At 37.6% G+C, this 17429-nt stretch overlaps 1 protein-coding gene across 2 annotated transcripts in view; it reads left to right on the forward strand.

The window, feature by feature from the left end:
- Positions 1 to 6451: 6451 nt before the first annotated feature.
- MAP3K7CL (MAP3K7 C-terminal like) overlaps positions 6452 to 17429 on the forward strand; it is a 30697-nt gene continuing 19719 nt past the window's right edge. The window contains exons 1-3 of one of the 2 annotated variants that reach the window (XM_010001818.1): positions 6452 to 6820; positions 8944 to 9088; positions 9605 to 9713. In XM_010001818.1, the coding sequence (XP_010000120.1) occupies positions 9644 to 9713 (70 nt within the window). In that variant the 5' untranslated portion in view covers positions 6452 to 6820; positions 8944 to 9088; positions 9605 to 9643. Of the gene's footprint in view, positions 6821 to 8943; positions 9089 to 9333; positions 9352 to 9604; positions 9714 to 17429 lie in introns of those variants that run through there. The other variant, XM_010001817.1, reaches the window with a different exon arrangement.

Consider the following 17429-nt stretch of genomic DNA (forward strand, 5'->3'; position numbering starts at 1 on the left):
TAGCAGGCCGCATTGCAGTTCATGGTGTTAGAACAATTAATTAGTACAGCTTTAGTATGTAAATTTCTTTTTTTTTTCTTGGATTGTTTTGAATGGCCACATGAAGAAAAACATAAAATCGATACCATTGTGTCATTAAGGGCTTGTACGAAGGCAGGATGGGGAATCAAGCTCGTTTTTCTGACAAAAATGGCTGCAGCAAAGGCAATTTCTAAAAGTGGTGAAGAAGTTTTACATTAATACGCCATACTGGTGAACAGTCAGTATTAAAATAGTCAATAGGTTTCAAGTGGTGTAACATTACACTGTCCTGATCCCATTCTCCTTGAATTGCCTTGTACTGCGTTCAACCTAAGATGGAATTTCTTCAATGTGTCCTCTAAGGGGCAGCATTGAAGAGCAGGTCTCTCTATAGACGGCTGCTTCTGTGCCTAATATAGACTAAGTGTAAATAAAGGAATAACAACTTAATGCCTGTTTTCTGCTGTCTAGAATTACGGTTTTTAAAAGGTAACCGATGTGTTTGGGAGTCATTACTGCTAATCTGTCAAAAATCCCGTAGCAGACATATTTCAGTTTAAGTGATAAAACCACTGGAATTCTCTTTGGTGGAGTATTCAAAGTCACACATATGAAGAAGTTGGGTATTTTGTTAATCTATTTTTAGTGAGCAACTGATGGCAGAGCCTATATGCATTTGTTTCTTGTGATAAATATCAATATTATGTTGTTTCTCAAAGTATTGTATCATCCTGAGTAATGTTAATTAGGTAACATCAAATCTTTCCTGGAAGTATTACACTTAAGAAAGAGTATTGTGTGGGTGAATTAATGTGGGAATATTCTGGACTATTAATATCACTGGTTTAGCCCTGTACATCAGCTCTCAAGAATATCAGCTTCTTCCTTCTTAAAGTCCTGTGATAAGAGGAAGAGCATGGCATTAATAATGACAAAAGGGTAGCAGTTTGTCCTTCAATTGCAGGCAACCTCAGGGGCAAGAGTAATAATTTAGAAAGAAAAAAACTCCAAATGCTCTTTTCCCCCTATGAAAAAGAAACAGTTTACTGCCCTTACCCCACTTAGTCTTGTTTGCCTTACAGTAGAAAATTGGTAGACTCATTTTCTGGACAGGAGCTGTCCCTGAGTAATCCAGACTTTGAAATTGTTTTGTGTAATTTATCTGCCAGAGCATAGTCTTTTTTTTTTTCCCCTGCCTTATGTCTATATAGTATCTTCCATTGGAACAAGCAATTTTGGCTGAATTGGATTCCTGGGGGGAAGTGGCACTAGCATCCATCATTAAAGACTATGACAGAGATGCACAAGAGTTGCCAACCAGCTGTAAAGAGGAAGGCAGGTCATAATTCTGACAGTGTTTGTCATTGTACCGTGATGGTTTCTTGTTTAGTGTGGTACATTCTACAGAATAAGATAAATTAGTGCATACACATCCTGTCATTGCGTGATAGTCACGTGCCTGATCCATCTACCATAGTGTTGAACTCTGCTCTGTTCTTGCTGTTTATATCATATTTTTTCTTCAGGGCGGAAAGGAGGATAAATATCCAAAGGACGTGTGAGGTCTTTCTGGACTATTCTAAGCTGTATTTAGTAATGAAAAAAAATTTCTAATACGTATTCTAGCATTCTTTCTAAACACCTATGTTTGCAGCTGGCACTATTAACTAAGGCAGTTTCAGTGCTGAATCAACAGTGAAGTTTCAAGTATGAGAAGAATACCAGCTGCTGCTGGGCATTTTACCACATTCTTCTGAATGCTGATTTCTTCCCTATAGCAGCAAAACTTCATGGAAAAGTGTGTTGACTCCAGCCATCATCAGCAAGTGAGGCTGTAATGTCTTGTTGTACCCTCTTCAGGTAAGTTCTTAAGCGAGTTCAGGTAAGCTAAACATTCGCTTAAGGATGGCAAGTTCAATTGAAATTGAAATAAAAACTCTGCTTTTACATGGATATGACAGAATTATAATTTTATCCTAGGACAGTTTAATGTGGTTTAGTGGCACAGCTGGTAAACAAAATTGATGCGTTTGTGTTGAAGTGCTTGTGAGGAAGTGCTGGTATTTCCAACTAGTAAGGCTACCTTGAACATTTGGCTGCTCATCTCCCACTGAATTGCTGCACACCTGTCAGTCCATATCCTCCTTCATCATTCCCTGTTGAGATGACATGCCACCATTCTTCCTGTATTTAGCTTCTAAAGGTTATTTCCATCTCTTTGCTAATGTGAGTGAAGTGTGTAAGTTTGCACCTGCTGATTTCTGACAACAGTGAGGCTTTTCCAGTAATATTTCTAACCAGCTTTTGTCTTATTTTCCATGCAAGAGATACACAAGGAAGGATCTTTGTCAGCATCATACCTCAAAGGCTTCAGTTTTCTTCCTCTCACAAGCATTAGCTTCCCAAAGGTTGATGTGGAAGCCATAGTTTTTTTTAATCTGGCTTTCAAATGATTCAAGCTCTAGTTATTTCCAGATGGTTGTAAGGCAAGTGTAAAAATTGTCAACTCATGTAAATCCACATTACCTTGACTGAACACAGTTTTTAATTTCTCTGCAACAATGTCCCTCTTTGGATTTGTATTATCCTATCGAAGGCAGTTCAGCTATTGCCTATCAGTTTTCCATTAATTATACAGTTTCTTATGTGCTGTTTTTAAAGTTGGTGCTCAATGTATGTTTCATGCTGTTTTGAGTTATTTAATTTCATCTGATAGGGTTCAGCCATTTATGAGTATAGAGCTTGGAGGAAAGAACATTCGTTTCCCTGTGTTAAAATAGTACCTAGTCAAGGAGAATGGAGATAGTATCTAAGAACATCAACGAAGTACACTGTTGCCGGCTCCAGTTGTTCAGGACTTGGGATATTATGTTGTGAGTGAGGCACAAGACTGAATAATGTATATTTGATCTATACCTTTCCATTATCCACAAGACAAGCAAGAATTATTCTTTTCTGGTTCTGGATTTCTGGCTGGGAATATTGGGATTTTATTACATCATATTAGATGGTCTGATCTCACCTTATAGCCTGCAAGAAGAGATAAGATCAACAAAGAAATTCTTTTATGGCTGGTGTGAAGGCACTTATTCAATTACCACTGCAGAAAAATTGAACGTATCATCTAGTCTTGAATATCTGTCAGATTCTGAGTCATACAATCCAAGTGATACTGGAAACTCTACAGGTAATCTATGACTCACAAATGTTTATGCTTTCAAAATCAGTTCTTTATAGCACGGAGCAGCTTCACCCTTATCAGCCCCAATGTCAGTAAAGGGGACCAAATTCTTCCCACAGTGATTTTTTTTTCAAATTTTGCTGCAAAAGTAATTTAATCAGAAATCATAAAAAATGGGATTTTGTTTGTACCCAGAGGAATCTATAAAATGAAGATTTTGCTCTGTATGAAGTTTTAGACAAAGCTTTTTTTTTTTTTTTTAAAAATTTTCTCCTTGGAACATCTTCCATATGCTAGAATATTTTAAATGTATTTTTAAATAGTGACTGGCAATCTGTGAAACACCATTTTAGTGTGAATGAGGTCATATGCTACTAAAATACTACTTATACTAGGAAACTGAGATGAATTGAAAGTAGCACAGCTAAAAAGGGGAAGGCAACAGGTGTTTTATTAGATAGCAGATATTGGCTTTTTTTACATGTGTAGAATAACTGATACCTCATCCTAAATATTGTTATGAATTTGCATGTTTCTACTACTGAATATCAGTAAACCCCAGAGTGGTTTTACAGCATTTTTTATGAATAAGACACTATATCCTTTTCTAGCATATCACCAATTTCATGATGTGATACAAGACTGAAAAAGACTTGGGTACAAGACTTAGGTACCATGCATCTGATGCTTAAAAGTATGGTGGAAATTAAACAGGGCAGCCTATGCTCCTGCATTAAAAAAACTTCAGTTGTCAGCATACTGTAATTTTTTTACAAATATGACTGTAAGGTCAGCTTTACAGACTAATGTGCAGCCTGTTACAAAGAAATATTTTTTTGTGTTGCAATAAATGGGAGACCAATTTTCTCTAGAGGCACACATTTTACTCACCTCCTTAAAGTGAAGAAGAGAGGTGGAATTTATCTCTACTCAAAAATAACAATGATGTGACTATTAATTTGAGCAAGTAATGGAAATTAAGTGCTCTGGATTTCAATTTCCCCATGGTTTATAACTGAGATTTTCATTATAAAATTGAGATTTTCATTAGTTTATTATTATAAAGTAACTTAGAGAACCTTTCAAAACATCCTGTGTAAATCTGTGTTGTTGAGGGGCTTAGCATTATAGCCCCAATAATGAATAGATGATAAAATGGTTACAGTTAAATTATTCATCCTGATGCTTCAAATTTAATGTTCTCTATACAAAATGCTATAATTTTCTCACATTTTGAAAATATGCTACCTTCCACAAAGTAGTAGTTTCAGGTGTCTAATCATACTGTAAAGCACGGAACTGGTACTTAAATGCAAATGAGGGCCCTTTTGGTTTGTGCAGTTGTGGTATCTTAGCATATGCTTCATAGCTTTCAGAAGCAGTACACCCTGTATAGAAGAGGAGTGTGAATATTAAGTGAAGAAAAGGTGATACCATCTTCTCTTCTACAGTGTGTATAATCAGACAGAATTAACTGGAAACACTGACATTTAAAAACATGTATGCAATGGATTTGAGACACAATGTTTATTAACTCAATTTACAAGTACACATACTATTTAAACTGAATAAAACTGAAGTGCCAGTCTGGAAATCTGGAGTGTCAGAGCTACCTGGAAAAAACACCCTCGGGCTATTCAGCCATCATTTCTGTCTAAGGCCCTTGCTGTCATGGCTATTGGAGATAGCCTTGTCTTAAGATTTTACATAGAGAGGCTTTTTTAGGCTTTACTGTCATGGCATGTAATGAAAGCACTCATTCCATCTAAATACCATCTGTCCATACAAAGCAGAAGAGGATCTTACAATCTGGGGAAAACCCTGGCTCCGTGGAAACGGAAGCAGAATATTTTTAGTGACTTCTCCAGAGCCAGGATTTTCTGTATCTTCAAACAAATACTTTCATAGTAACTGGACCTGAAGCTGGAGGTCAATATCAACTGCTGATGGTATTGAGCTGTAGAATGCTATTTGCAATAATGGTTGTGATCAGAGACAAATTGCTCTCCCTCCCCTTCCATAGGAGATATATAGGGAGGAACCCTCAGTCTTTTTAGAAATACATCAAGAAAAGACAAAATAGAGCAGTCAGAGGCACAGTCCCACTTTTCATTAACTCTCTGGGCCAGAGCCTATAGTCTGCTCTGAAATCACATTGCAGTTAAAAAAACAGCCTCACCAGATACCTAACTAACAGTGTAGCTGTCTGATACCTTTCCTGGGCCATTGCTGGGGAAAGGCAGTGTGGATAGAACACCTTTGCAGTTTAGTAATTTAAAATATGAAAAAGGTCTTTTGAGGCCATGAGGGCAACTGCTGGCTTCTTGAGATTTGCACTCTTTAGATCAATCCTGAGCTAGATTGGAAGATGAGAGACTGAGGAAGGATAAAAAATTGTCTTCAGACCTTCATGACTCTATTTGTCCTGCAACCTCTCTATAACTCAGCTGAGCCAGGAGAATCAAGCAATCTGCCTATGCAGGAGGTCTGGGTTAGACGAACCTTTTCTATGTGGAATTTGAAAATATGAAATACACTTTCAAAATACATTTTGAAATATAGAGCAAGGACAACCCCCTTTTCAAGTACAGGACAATGAATATAAAGATATTCTGTATAATAATTCCATAATTGTTCTCCATTTTTCTCCATTTGTTCCAATGACTGTGATAGCAGTCAAGCAGAGAAGTCATGTTGGCAGTACATGTACATGACAAAGCTATAGAAAATGAAAGTTTAAGCTGAAGAAATTAATGTTATTAATTGCTTGCCTGTGGTTTCAAAACTGACAAAAGCAGCCGGAAGTTACACTAGGAAATCCTCCGAGTTCAGTCAAATCTCTGATTTAGTCAGCCTCAGCTATCACTGCCATCACCAGCTCATCTCTAAATATATCTGCTTTCACAGTGTACACATTCTGAAATTTGCCTGTTGCCTCCTTAGAAGTGCAGGCTATCATCTGCTGTTAGACAAGCCTGGCTTGACCAAAGCCACTGTGAACCTAGCCTAACACACCAAGCCCATCTCTTGTTGTTAGCTTTGATAGTTGCTGCTATCATTTGATAGTTTGCTTGTAGCCAGTCCAAGTTGGCAGTGTCAGCCAAAGCTGATTGGAGCTGCAGACATTTTTGCTGACTGCAGTCATGCTATCTTTGCCAGTTTGCTGGAATAGACACAGACACTGATTGGGTCATGCTGAAAACATTCCTGTCCTATGAAGCAAGTCTGTTTGTATTTTAGGTTTGCCAGGACTAATGAATTAAAAATCTTGGGCTCGCCACAATTTGCTGCTTGATAATGCCTGTGACAGAAGGATTTTTTCCTCCCTGAAGCGTGACAGCATCAGGACCTCTCGTCCCTCGCAAGGAGAGGAAGGGAAAGCAGAATTGTGGAGAAAAGCGGAAAAGGGTGATCTTTTGGGACAGCAAAGCCTATGGGAAGTGCAGGTAGCAGCATGTTGCCCTGACAGCTGTCTCAGCTTCTCAGACCTTGTCAGTTTGTTGCTATGCAGCAGGTGCAGCCTTTTCTTTTATTGAAGCTTTACTCCATAAAGGCAACAACAAGCCAAGGCAGTGGCTGGCCCTGGATTATACAAGTGCAGACGCTCCACTAAGTGAGGTAAGGCAACAGGTGTGAAAACTGAACTAAATTGATAGAGCTGCAACAGGACTTAATCTGAATTCTGCTGCAGATTTTTAATGGAGAAACAGCAACCAGTTCTACAGGCAATTGTCATGAAGAGGGGAGTTGCTTATTAAATCTCATTAAATTCCAGGTTGCCCACTTACCCTCATCTTTGTCTACTGAGATATTGTTCTTCAGGCATGGAGAAATCAGGTGGGGAACTGGGGGCAGTTGAACTGCATGTTTCCTGTATCACCGCATTTACACACAGGCTGCTTCCATCCCTCTCTGTTCCCATTTTGTGATGAAGAACTTGAGGATTCTGCACAAAAGGGAGTGAAGGGATAAATGTAATATAAAAAAAAAATAATTTATATATATATATAATGGATAGCAGGGCAATTCCTGCATATTAAGATGAGATTTCTTTTTGTGAATTGGAATAAAATGAAACCACTCATTGTGTTATGATAGAATTCACCATTGCTTATTGAAGGGGTATTGTTTTTTGCTCTAACACAGTAGCTACTTGAAAGAGGTAATTTAAAGACATCACAGACCACAGAGTATGTGACTGGGATAAGACAACAGATTTACTCCTAGCAATATTGTTATGACAACCTTTAAAACCTCTAGCACAATGCATCATTTTAATTTCTTAGGCTACGATACAAAATGTTAAGTATACTCTTATATGGAACACCACTTGAGATAGTAAGCAGATGTCAAGGGAATGTGTACCAACACAGAATGATGAACAGCCTTGTTTAAAGTGTGTGCTTATAATTTAAAATGTAGGGTTTGTTTTGTTTTGTTTTCCTTCACCTTGTATTGGGAGGCATGGAGGGGAAATACAATAAAGAATTTTAGATTGGTAGTTCTGTTGTTTTTAAAAACATGAGACATCTCAGTATTTCTTATAAATTGAGGGTCTGGGGGAAAAAGAGATCAATAAAGCTGAGAAGGTAAAAGTTACTTAGTTTGGAATTGAGTATTTCAGTTGACTCCAAGGATCTTTTCCTCAATCCAAAAATATACACTGCAACAGTTGACTTTTCTTTGTCTCTGCCTAATAGATATTAATTAAATTTTTGTGTATATTGATTATGTATGTGGAATAAAGAACAATCCCTGATGTTCTTCATGTATTAGTAGGAAACATTAATCTGCAAATAAGATTTATTCAGACACATTAATCTGCAAATAAGATTTATTCAGACCAATTATTTTAGAATATTTGTGGGTTTTTTTAATAAAAGATTATGCACATAAAATAATTTATTATGTAGCATTGTTACAGGCTAACTGTATCACAGAGAGACAAAGCAAATTAAAAGGAAGCACTGAAATGAATGGGCCAAATGCAGAGTTGATACTCTTCAACTGACTGCAAGTCAGTGATTTCAAGGAAAAATTTGATTCACTTATACACCACCAAGGAAGATTATAATCCTGAAATACTGTGTTGTTTTATTGGCTTTCTGAGACTGCCAAGTGTAAATAGAATGAGTTGTTGGAATTTCCATGCAAGACAATAGCTACCTTACTGAAAAACTGAAAGATTATTGGCTTAGAAAACTGGGGTTTGTTTTCACTAGCTAAATACAGCATTGTCTCCCGACACATATCCTGAATTTACTGAATTCATTGTGTTTTCCTGTAGAATTTGGTTTCTAATTGACTGATGAGTTTTTATGGTGCTTTAAAAGCTAGTCTCATAATTGTCCACAAAGTTGGTATGGATACAATGCACTCTGGATAGCATAGTATTCAGTCCTAAAATAATTTCTTTATGGGCAGATCTTTTGCATGCATGAAATCCCACTGACTTCATGTTCTCTACACATACTCTAATCAGAAGATTAGTATCTGTGAATTTTAGCAGCTTTGTGCCAAGTATATGGGGGTTCAGTGTGTGTTCAACTGTTTAATACAGTTTAACCAAACCCGAGCATTTAAAAGGTTAAATATACATAGTAGAGCTCCGAGTACAATTTTTGAGTGTTCAGAGATGCTTTAATTATACCATTAGAGACCAGTAGTAGCCAATTCTTTTTTTGCTCAACAAGTTTCTAGTGGCCTGCTTGAAATGATCTAGCAGTTTTCTTAATGGACAGGGTTTCATCTCAGTAAAACAACTTTTGGGAGCTGGCGGTCTCAGAAGCAAGACTGAGGACTGAATAAGGTCCCAATCCAGGAGTCAAACCCATGCAGACAGATCCCCACACCTGCACAGAGTTCCACTGAAGAATCACCACCAAGGTTTGGAGACCCAGTAACTTTCTGACCATTAAGTGTGTGACTATCAGGCTCAGCTTGACTGGGGGAGTTTGGGTGGAAGGTAGGAGGATGGGTGCCTCCTCATTGACACCATGTGGAGTGGTGTGCACGTTTACAATCACATGGCAGGCTTGGGGTCATGTTACTCTCAACTCCCCACCCCTTCTTCCTTCTTCACCTTCAGAACCAGGCAGCATTGCCACGAGTCAAGGCTTGCTGAAGGGGCAATGGCGGGGAGCAAGCAGGTGAGGAGAGGGGAAGCTTCCTTTGCCATCATTCTTCTAACCTGTAAATAGCAAAAGAAAGGCAGTCTCTGCACTGAATTTCACTGAAATCCTTTTTAAATGGAAAAGTGAACTGGCACTCCCTTGGCTTTGATTCTAAACGTTGCTTAGCAAGAATGAGAAGGGTAGCTGTGAATGCATGAAAAGCATTAGAACTCAACTGTTGAATGGTGTCACATGCTCTGTAATAAATATGTTGTTTGTATTATTGCAGCTGGAACAAACAAGTAAAAGCATTGACTCAAGTGCCCACATGATCACCACCGCCAGGGTACCTGCTGATAAGCCAGTACGAATTGCCTTCAGCCTGAATGACTCCCCAGGTACAGTTTAATTTATGGAGTAAGCCACAATGAAATAATTGCTTTTAAATATAAAATGAAGTCCAGTGTTATGGTTGTATTGTATTTTTTTCCTGAGTAATAGGAGATGATCAGTTTGAATCCTGTCTGATAGCTTTCAATATTTCCATTAACAATTTCATCGGGCCAAAACCACTAGACTCACAGTTTAGATCTTAGCTTTCTTTCAGTGGTTTGTGGAATATACTTTGGACTGTAATTAGCAATCAGATTTATTTGCATATGCCCTATGTCTGATTTTAATGAATTAAAAAAAAAAAAAAAAAGTAAAAGGTCAGTTTGTATTGAGGATGAGGCTAGGGCAGGAAGAGACTTAAAAAAAGAAGGTGAGAAAGTGACACATGTGCCCAGCTTGATGACAGGTTTCAGGAAACGGATGCCCCACATGGCATGTTCCCTGAGAAAGCAGCAGAAATTTCACTGATCTTTATCCTGTCAGCTAGTGCTGACTGAGCATTAATTTCCCCAAACATACCCAGTACATAAACGGACCCTTTGGCCTTTAGAATAGACAAATATTAGTAGTTTCCACCATAAATATTATTAAGGTCTAGATAACTGTTGCCAAACAGAAGAAGAAAATAAAGTACATTGGAAGCTGGGAAGCACCCGTAAATATTATTAAGGTCTAGATAATTGTTGCCAAACAGAAGAAGTTAGAATGAAATAAAGTACATTGGAAGCTGGGAAGCACCCCCCAAAAATTGACTGTGCTGTTGAGAAAGGTGAGTGCCTGGAGTTGAGGTTGAGATGTGTTTATGGCATAAAATTTAAGGATCTCTAATAATGATAATTGAAACCCACTGCTGAAGAGTGCTTTATGGGATGTTATGCACTGTAGGATAACTTGCGGCTGTTTCCTGAGCTTTGTGTGTGTAAGAGTCTCTGCCTGAATACAATGTTCTCATTTAAAAAATATTTTAGAATATGTGTTATCTTTCCTAGCTAATTGTTGTGTAGTATTAATTTGAAACAATGAGCCTGAAATAGAATCTCAGCTCCTCTGCAAAGGAATTTAAAACCAAACATTTTCATACATTATTGCATGAAACTTTCAGTATATAAAAATCAGTGACATGGAAAGACTGGGACAAGGAATATAAAGAAGCACATGTGGCTATCTGCATGCCCTTATTTAATAAATTAAAATAATCTAGTAATTACATTTTTATTACAGAAAGTAAGAATGAATCATTCTCATCTCAAGATATAGTAACATGGTAAATTTCTTACAGCAATTATAGCAAAGATAAATCTTTGAGAGAGATGTAAAAGAAAAGGGAGTGCTCTTACAAATTATGGAAAAAGCTTATGTGAGACACTGAAAACAAATCAGGGAAAGCTGAGACCATGGGAAAATCAAAGAGGGTAGACTGGTTTGTGACAAGAGACACCAGTAGGAAATGACAAGGTTGTGAATAGCTTGGAAGAAGAGAACATGAAAGGCAGGAAGCCTAGCTTCCTTAACATTGCATCATCTTTTATTTTTTTCTTTTATATCCTGCTCATAATTCATTTAGGGAAAGAAACTCAGTTACAGGAAGGTAATTTTTTTTTCTGCTGCACCTGGCTAAATTTTTGCATGATTTTGAGTCCTTTACTGTATATATACCAGTGTTCCTGCAGTATGTGGTGCAGAATCTCTGTGAGTACTGATGAAACTACAAGGCAACTGGAAAAGGTAGTGCCGTGTTCTCCTCTGTATGACATCCCCCCTGGGGGCTACCAAGAGGTCTAAATCAGTGTAGTGTTTTACCATATCACAAGAATTCCACTCTTGCTCTTAGTGGTAAGTGTGAATATGGTTATTAGATTTCATATATTTAAAGAAAGCAAAGTACAGAAACTTACCAGGTTTGAAAATTTCCAGCAAGCCATGGTTGAATCAAGAGAGTACAAATAAGTATTTATATTTTTTAAGATGAGCTGCAAAACATTAAACAGATAGACTTTCAGATACTCTATACTTGGCTTTTCTTTTCCTCCTTATTGTTTTAGATTTATTTAATCTTTTTCTTTCTCCTTGAGAATGACATTAGTTTTCAGTTCATACAGGAGTTACCTGCCATAAGTGTGATAATAAAGCATTGGGTGATGCTTGTGTACTACTACAGTACATACATACAAAAACCCCCTTACCAGGGCTAAGAGGAAATGAAATTTGTCTTGAGCTTTTCCATAAATTTTACCATACTTGAAAGGCACAGTGACAGATTTCACCAAGTAAGGCTGCATTCTCCTTCCGGGGGCTGTACAACTGCTTACTAGGAGGAACTGGCAGCATAACTAGATATAAAAAGGGGAAATGGAATGTTTCTTCTGGGTGGTGATTATCTCACTGGCTAGGATTGTAACCAAGCACTGGGCGTGAGGAGCAGCGAAAGGAGAAACTGCTCTCAACTCATGTTTAGAGATTGTTTTGTGTTAACTGACCTACAAGAGTGGAACTGACTTATCCTGAGTGTACAAGAAATAATTTAATTGTGTTATATTATTTGCCAGTCAACACCTGATGACTGAAATCCTGGCCAGCTTTGTGCAGTATTTTTAATGTGAAAGTAGGCTGACCAGTTCCTTAAAAGTCTCAGGAGCAGCCCATCAGCAGGTGCTATAGAAGAAGACAGTTTTATAGTGTATCTCTTATTCCTGTATATATAGATATCTATGTTTGGCTCTTTTACTCAAGTTCACTAAGCTGGCATCAAACACTGGTTTCCCAGGGTGTGTCTGTACACCATATTGCACCAGTTTGACTTAAGGTACCATTTTGACTTAATGCATTTGAAACATTATTTCAGCCTATCTTAAATCACTTGGGAACTAATGCAAGTTAAACTGAATATAGTATTCCGAAATTTAATTAAGTGTTTCAAAATAGACTGTAGTTTATCAATATCAATTTATTTAAAACATGTAGAATTATTGTAACAGGAACTTTGTAGGAACAGGAACAGACAAGTGGATTTGTTTTGTGTAACATTTCTAAGGGAAAGTTTATAGGTAAACATCTCTTCGCTTTCTTCCTTCCTAGAATAAAAGCTTGACTCATAGAATCATCGAATTAAAAAATGGTTTGGGTTGAAAGGGACCTTAGAGATCATCTAGTTCCAACCCTCCTGCCACGGGCAGGGATACCTCCCACTCCACCAGGTTGCTCAAGGTTGAGAAGCTTATTATCTAGCTGAAAAGTTCTGCTAGTGACATGAGTGACTGATTTTGAAATTACCAGTAATTTCTTTGTTTGAAATTAGATAGCACTCCCCAGAAAAATCACTGACAACAAAGGCAAAATATGCATCTTACAGTGGAACTGACAAACAGAGGAACAGTGCAATATTTTTGCAAGCACAGCAAATGACTTGTTTTGCTCTTCTTCATATCTTTGTTCCCCTAGTGACCATGAAGAATGTTTTTCTTTTCTAGTTAATCATGCAAGACTGTTTCGCAATGCGTACTTTTTCAATAGGAACCTTGAAACCTCTGCTCCATCCTCATTTTTGTTTTAATGGCAACAGAGGCTTTCCAGCAGATAATGTGCTGGTTGAAAACCAGTGGGGATTGCTAAACATATGGCTGAAATTTACAAAGCTAGTTACCTAAAACTACACAACCTCCAAGTAAGTGGCTCAATCTTTGGCAAGTTAGACAGGAACTCAGGTGGGATGCGCTCAAAAGGATAGTGGCTGTGCTTTCATCAGAGGATGCTTTAGGCTTAGGTGAAGGTGTATGGAGTAGGAGGGTTTTGCTCTTATTTCTTCTGTTATGGGCTGTTTCTATTTTTGGGAGGTCCACAACTCTTAATATTGAGCAAGCCTTCATAGCCTATTCCTGGGTGAGGCAGTGACCATTCCCCACTATTTTATGAGTGAGGTAACTGCGAGGTTGTGTAAGGTCATGTCAGGCAGGGCTGTGAATAGAAGCCGGGGAGCTTTGTGCAGCAGTGCCAAGTCGCAGTCACTTAGCCACACAGCCTTCCAGGATGAATTCAATGAGTCTATGCTTGTCTGTCAGTAACCAGGGCTGGAGCTGCTGGATCTCACCACCCTCCTGGGGCAAAGACTGGACCCCAACACACCTGTTTCCAGTGTTGTTCCACGGGGGGTTGCAGTGCTGCAGTTGAGCACTTTTCCTGAGAAAGGGCTGATCCACCTACAGGATAACAGCCTACTTATGTTACCAATTTAATTCTTTAATTTAGGAGGAAGAGATCTGAATACACTTGCCCACGCATGCAGGAGAAAAAAATAGTACCTGATTGTATAATTAAAGACTGGATCATAACTCAGTTACTCAAGGAAGCAGAGCTGTGATTGGCATTTCCTAAATTTCAAGGGCTTGATTTAGCAACCTTAATGTGCTTTCGACATGTTTAAATTTTTATGTTCTATTTCTGTCTATCTTTGTGAAGATCATAGAGAAACTGCAGTTTGCAAGTTTATACTGCAAGTAAATCAGATGTTGTTCTTACACTCTTCATTCTTTTAACTGTTGCCCATAGCCTACAGTTCAGCTAAATGGAGCAGCCAGCTAGGAAGAGATTGGGATGTTACATTTCATTGTACCAGACATTGTGTCAGTCAGACAGTGAAATGTGAAGGGTTTTTCTCATTTGTCTGCATGAGGGAGGTCTGGGATATTAGAATCTCCAGGAGGCTAGAACATGATTAAATAAATGAAGCTTTTTAGAAAGCATGATTCATTCTCAAATGTGCAACATTAGCATGTATCAGGCGACTGAATGCATCAGGACATCACTTATAAGTACTGAGCTTTTTCTAATACGACAGCCAGTCTTAATACAGTTCAGACTTACAAATCAGGTGGCTTGCATGGATCTCTGTACCACGTATTAGAAACTCATCTCATGTTTGTATTACTAGGTGCTATTAGCAGAGAAACAAGAGCTCACCTGGACAGTGGAGGCTGAGCAGCTTAGGTTTAGCTGACACACAACTGCCCTTGACACCATGTCAGCATGAAGGTGTGCTGTCTGGGCAGCTTTTCCTTTTGTTATGGTGTTAGTTTTGCTGTAGTCAGAGAGCTTTGTCTGATGTAGAAGGTTACTTTGTCTCAGCCAGACTGAATGGAAGGCAAGAGGAAGTGGTTTCCCTGGAGGCCCTCCCTCAGGTACTCTCTTTTATAATGACAGTTTTCAGCAAGAAGTGCAGTGAATTTACAAACCTGCTAAAACAAACATGAAACAAACAAACATGAAACAAACATGAAGGTCAAGCTGCTCAATATACATGAACCAAGTCTTTGGTGAATAAAATATCAAATGTATGTGCAGAGTTTAGCTTGTAATCAGAGTACATTTCTTTTACCTTTAGTGCATGTTTAAATTTAGACCTTCAGAATTAGTTTTGGGATTCATGGGAAATCAGGAAGTGCTGCTACTCATTTAGCAGTTGTGCAACAGATTCTTGAACTTAGGTGGCTGATTAAATCCCTGATCTGACTCTTTCACATCACATGTTAGTGCTGTTGAGTTTGCTGGGATGCCATAACACTCACATGGTTTTCCTCCTTTCTTGTTTTATTTTGACCAGAATCTTGACTAATTTTCAGACAGAACAAGTTACACTCTTTGATTTTTTAATTTATTTTTTTTTAAGCAAAATATGTTTTCAACAACCAGCTTGAATTATCAATTTATTTATTTATTTACAAGACACAAGGAAGGGAGCAGTAAAATAGTGACCACAGGAGTGAAATAATGCTTGTATCTGGTGAAGAATCAGCCTAGTTCTTTTCAGGGTTTTGTGGTATAGAAAAGCCACCAACTTCATTATAAAAAATAATACTGGCTCAATCCAGGACAAGGGGGCATTTCATTATATCAGTGATTCCTCATGACAATCTAGGCACTCATTATGTGTTGACAGTAAATTGAGAAAGGACAAAAAGAGATTCTTTCTGTTGTCTAGCTAGGGAGATGTAGAATAGAAAAGAACAAATGCAAACATATAAGAAGATACTTATGAAAGTGTTTTGATCTTCAGAATATTTTCTTTGACATTTCACACATTTTCAATGTTTCTGATCTTCAGAGCCATAGATTTTTAAGGCCAATGTGATTTCGTCTGGTCTCCTGTGTAACACCCAGTATTCCAGCTTGTAAGGGCAGAAGTGATTATTTTGGTGAAAAATGCAAGAGTTCATACATTTCCTCTTGACTTTCCAAAAACATCTTTAAAAAAGTTTTAGGAGGCAAATGACTTGCAATTAGCTTTCCCCTTGTGTGAAATCTAAACATGTTTAGTTTTACCAAGTGATTTTTGTTGTTATTGTTGTGGCTGTTACTTTGACAACAGTGAAATAGAGACTAACCTGATGCAGTAAATTATTTCACTGGAAGCTGCAGGGAAAGTTTTTGTGTTATTATTTTTGTGGAAAACAAGATTGCAGTTAGCTGTGAGGATTTCAGTTAATTTTTGTAAACTAAATATGTCAGCTGAAAATTTCAGAGGTCCCTAGCTTTTCTTGATGATGTTCTGCACATCTGATGATGATTTAAACAAGTCTTAAACTAGCACAACTAAAAAAAAAACATAGCAGCTGTTCAATAGATGCTAGGGCAGGCCCATTATAAAATGTACTATGGTATGCCATAATGGTTAGGATACCAAAATGTTCTATTTTTAGTACCATTGACTCAGTCACTTGTGTTCAAAAAACAAGCAGGGAACATCTGTTTATTAAAAGGATTTCCTCTACAGTAATTTCTCTTTCTGTTCCATCCTTTTGAAAATGTTTCTTTTTTTTTTTTTTCTTTTCTGAAGATAGTCCAATATATTTTTTAACATTCTGACACTGCATAATTATTTTTTTTTTGTTAATTTTCAAGCAATGAAAAAATAATTATTGACAATATATATATATTTTTTAATTCTTGGGGTTGGTTTTGCTTTGTTTTTCTTAAGTTAAAATTGTTTGAGGTGTGCTCTAATTGTCAAAACAAATTGCAGCTTAACTGCTGTCCATGACTCTGGTCCAATATCTCTGTCAGGATATTTAACAGCTATTCAGCCAAATATTTGTAGAGCAGCTGTACCCCTAGCTTGACTGAATCCTATTCTGTCCTTCCTTTTAGCCTTGCCATATGATTCATCTTTCTTCTTTTAGAATATTAGTCTATTTTAAAATATTGTACAAGAAAGCAACAGCAAATTAAAGGTAAACAATTATATGTCAGCCTGGTACAATTCTAAACAATTAAAGCAATTTAAGTATTTTACAGAATGGACATGTTTGTGACATGGTGTGAAAAGTGAAGTGGATGAGGAGGCAGGTATGATTTATTGACAAGACTGGCAAAACCAGTATCCCATGAAAATACTGAACTTTGCTTTGTATTCTGAGGAAGTTAAAAAGCTTTTGCTTTTGTCCTCTGTACCTCTGTATTCTCTTTTCTTCTGTGGGCATGTTTTCCTAGAGGTGCCCAGCTCTAGCTATGTTAGCTAAAGTAAGGCTTGGACAGTACGTTAGCCCATATCTTTATTCTTCATAGGATAAGGTGGCTTATTTCCCTTGCTCCTTTTAATGTACTTTGCTGTACGACCACTGAGGAGAGGATAAATATTTGATAGATAATTTAAATCCTAGTCTGTGCTCTTTAAGAGTATTCAAAATCCTGCTTTGACATGCAGTCCTCTCAGTCGCATTGGGGTTTTGTTG

The sequence above is a fragment of the Chaetura pelagica genome, unplaced genomic scaffold, assembly GCF_000747805.2.
Source record: "Chaetura pelagica isolate M959 unplaced genomic scaffold, ChaPel_1.0 scaffold637, whole genome shotgun sequence".
NCBI lineage: Eukaryota > Metazoa > Chordata > Aves > Apodiformes > Apodidae > Chaetura > Chaetura pelagica.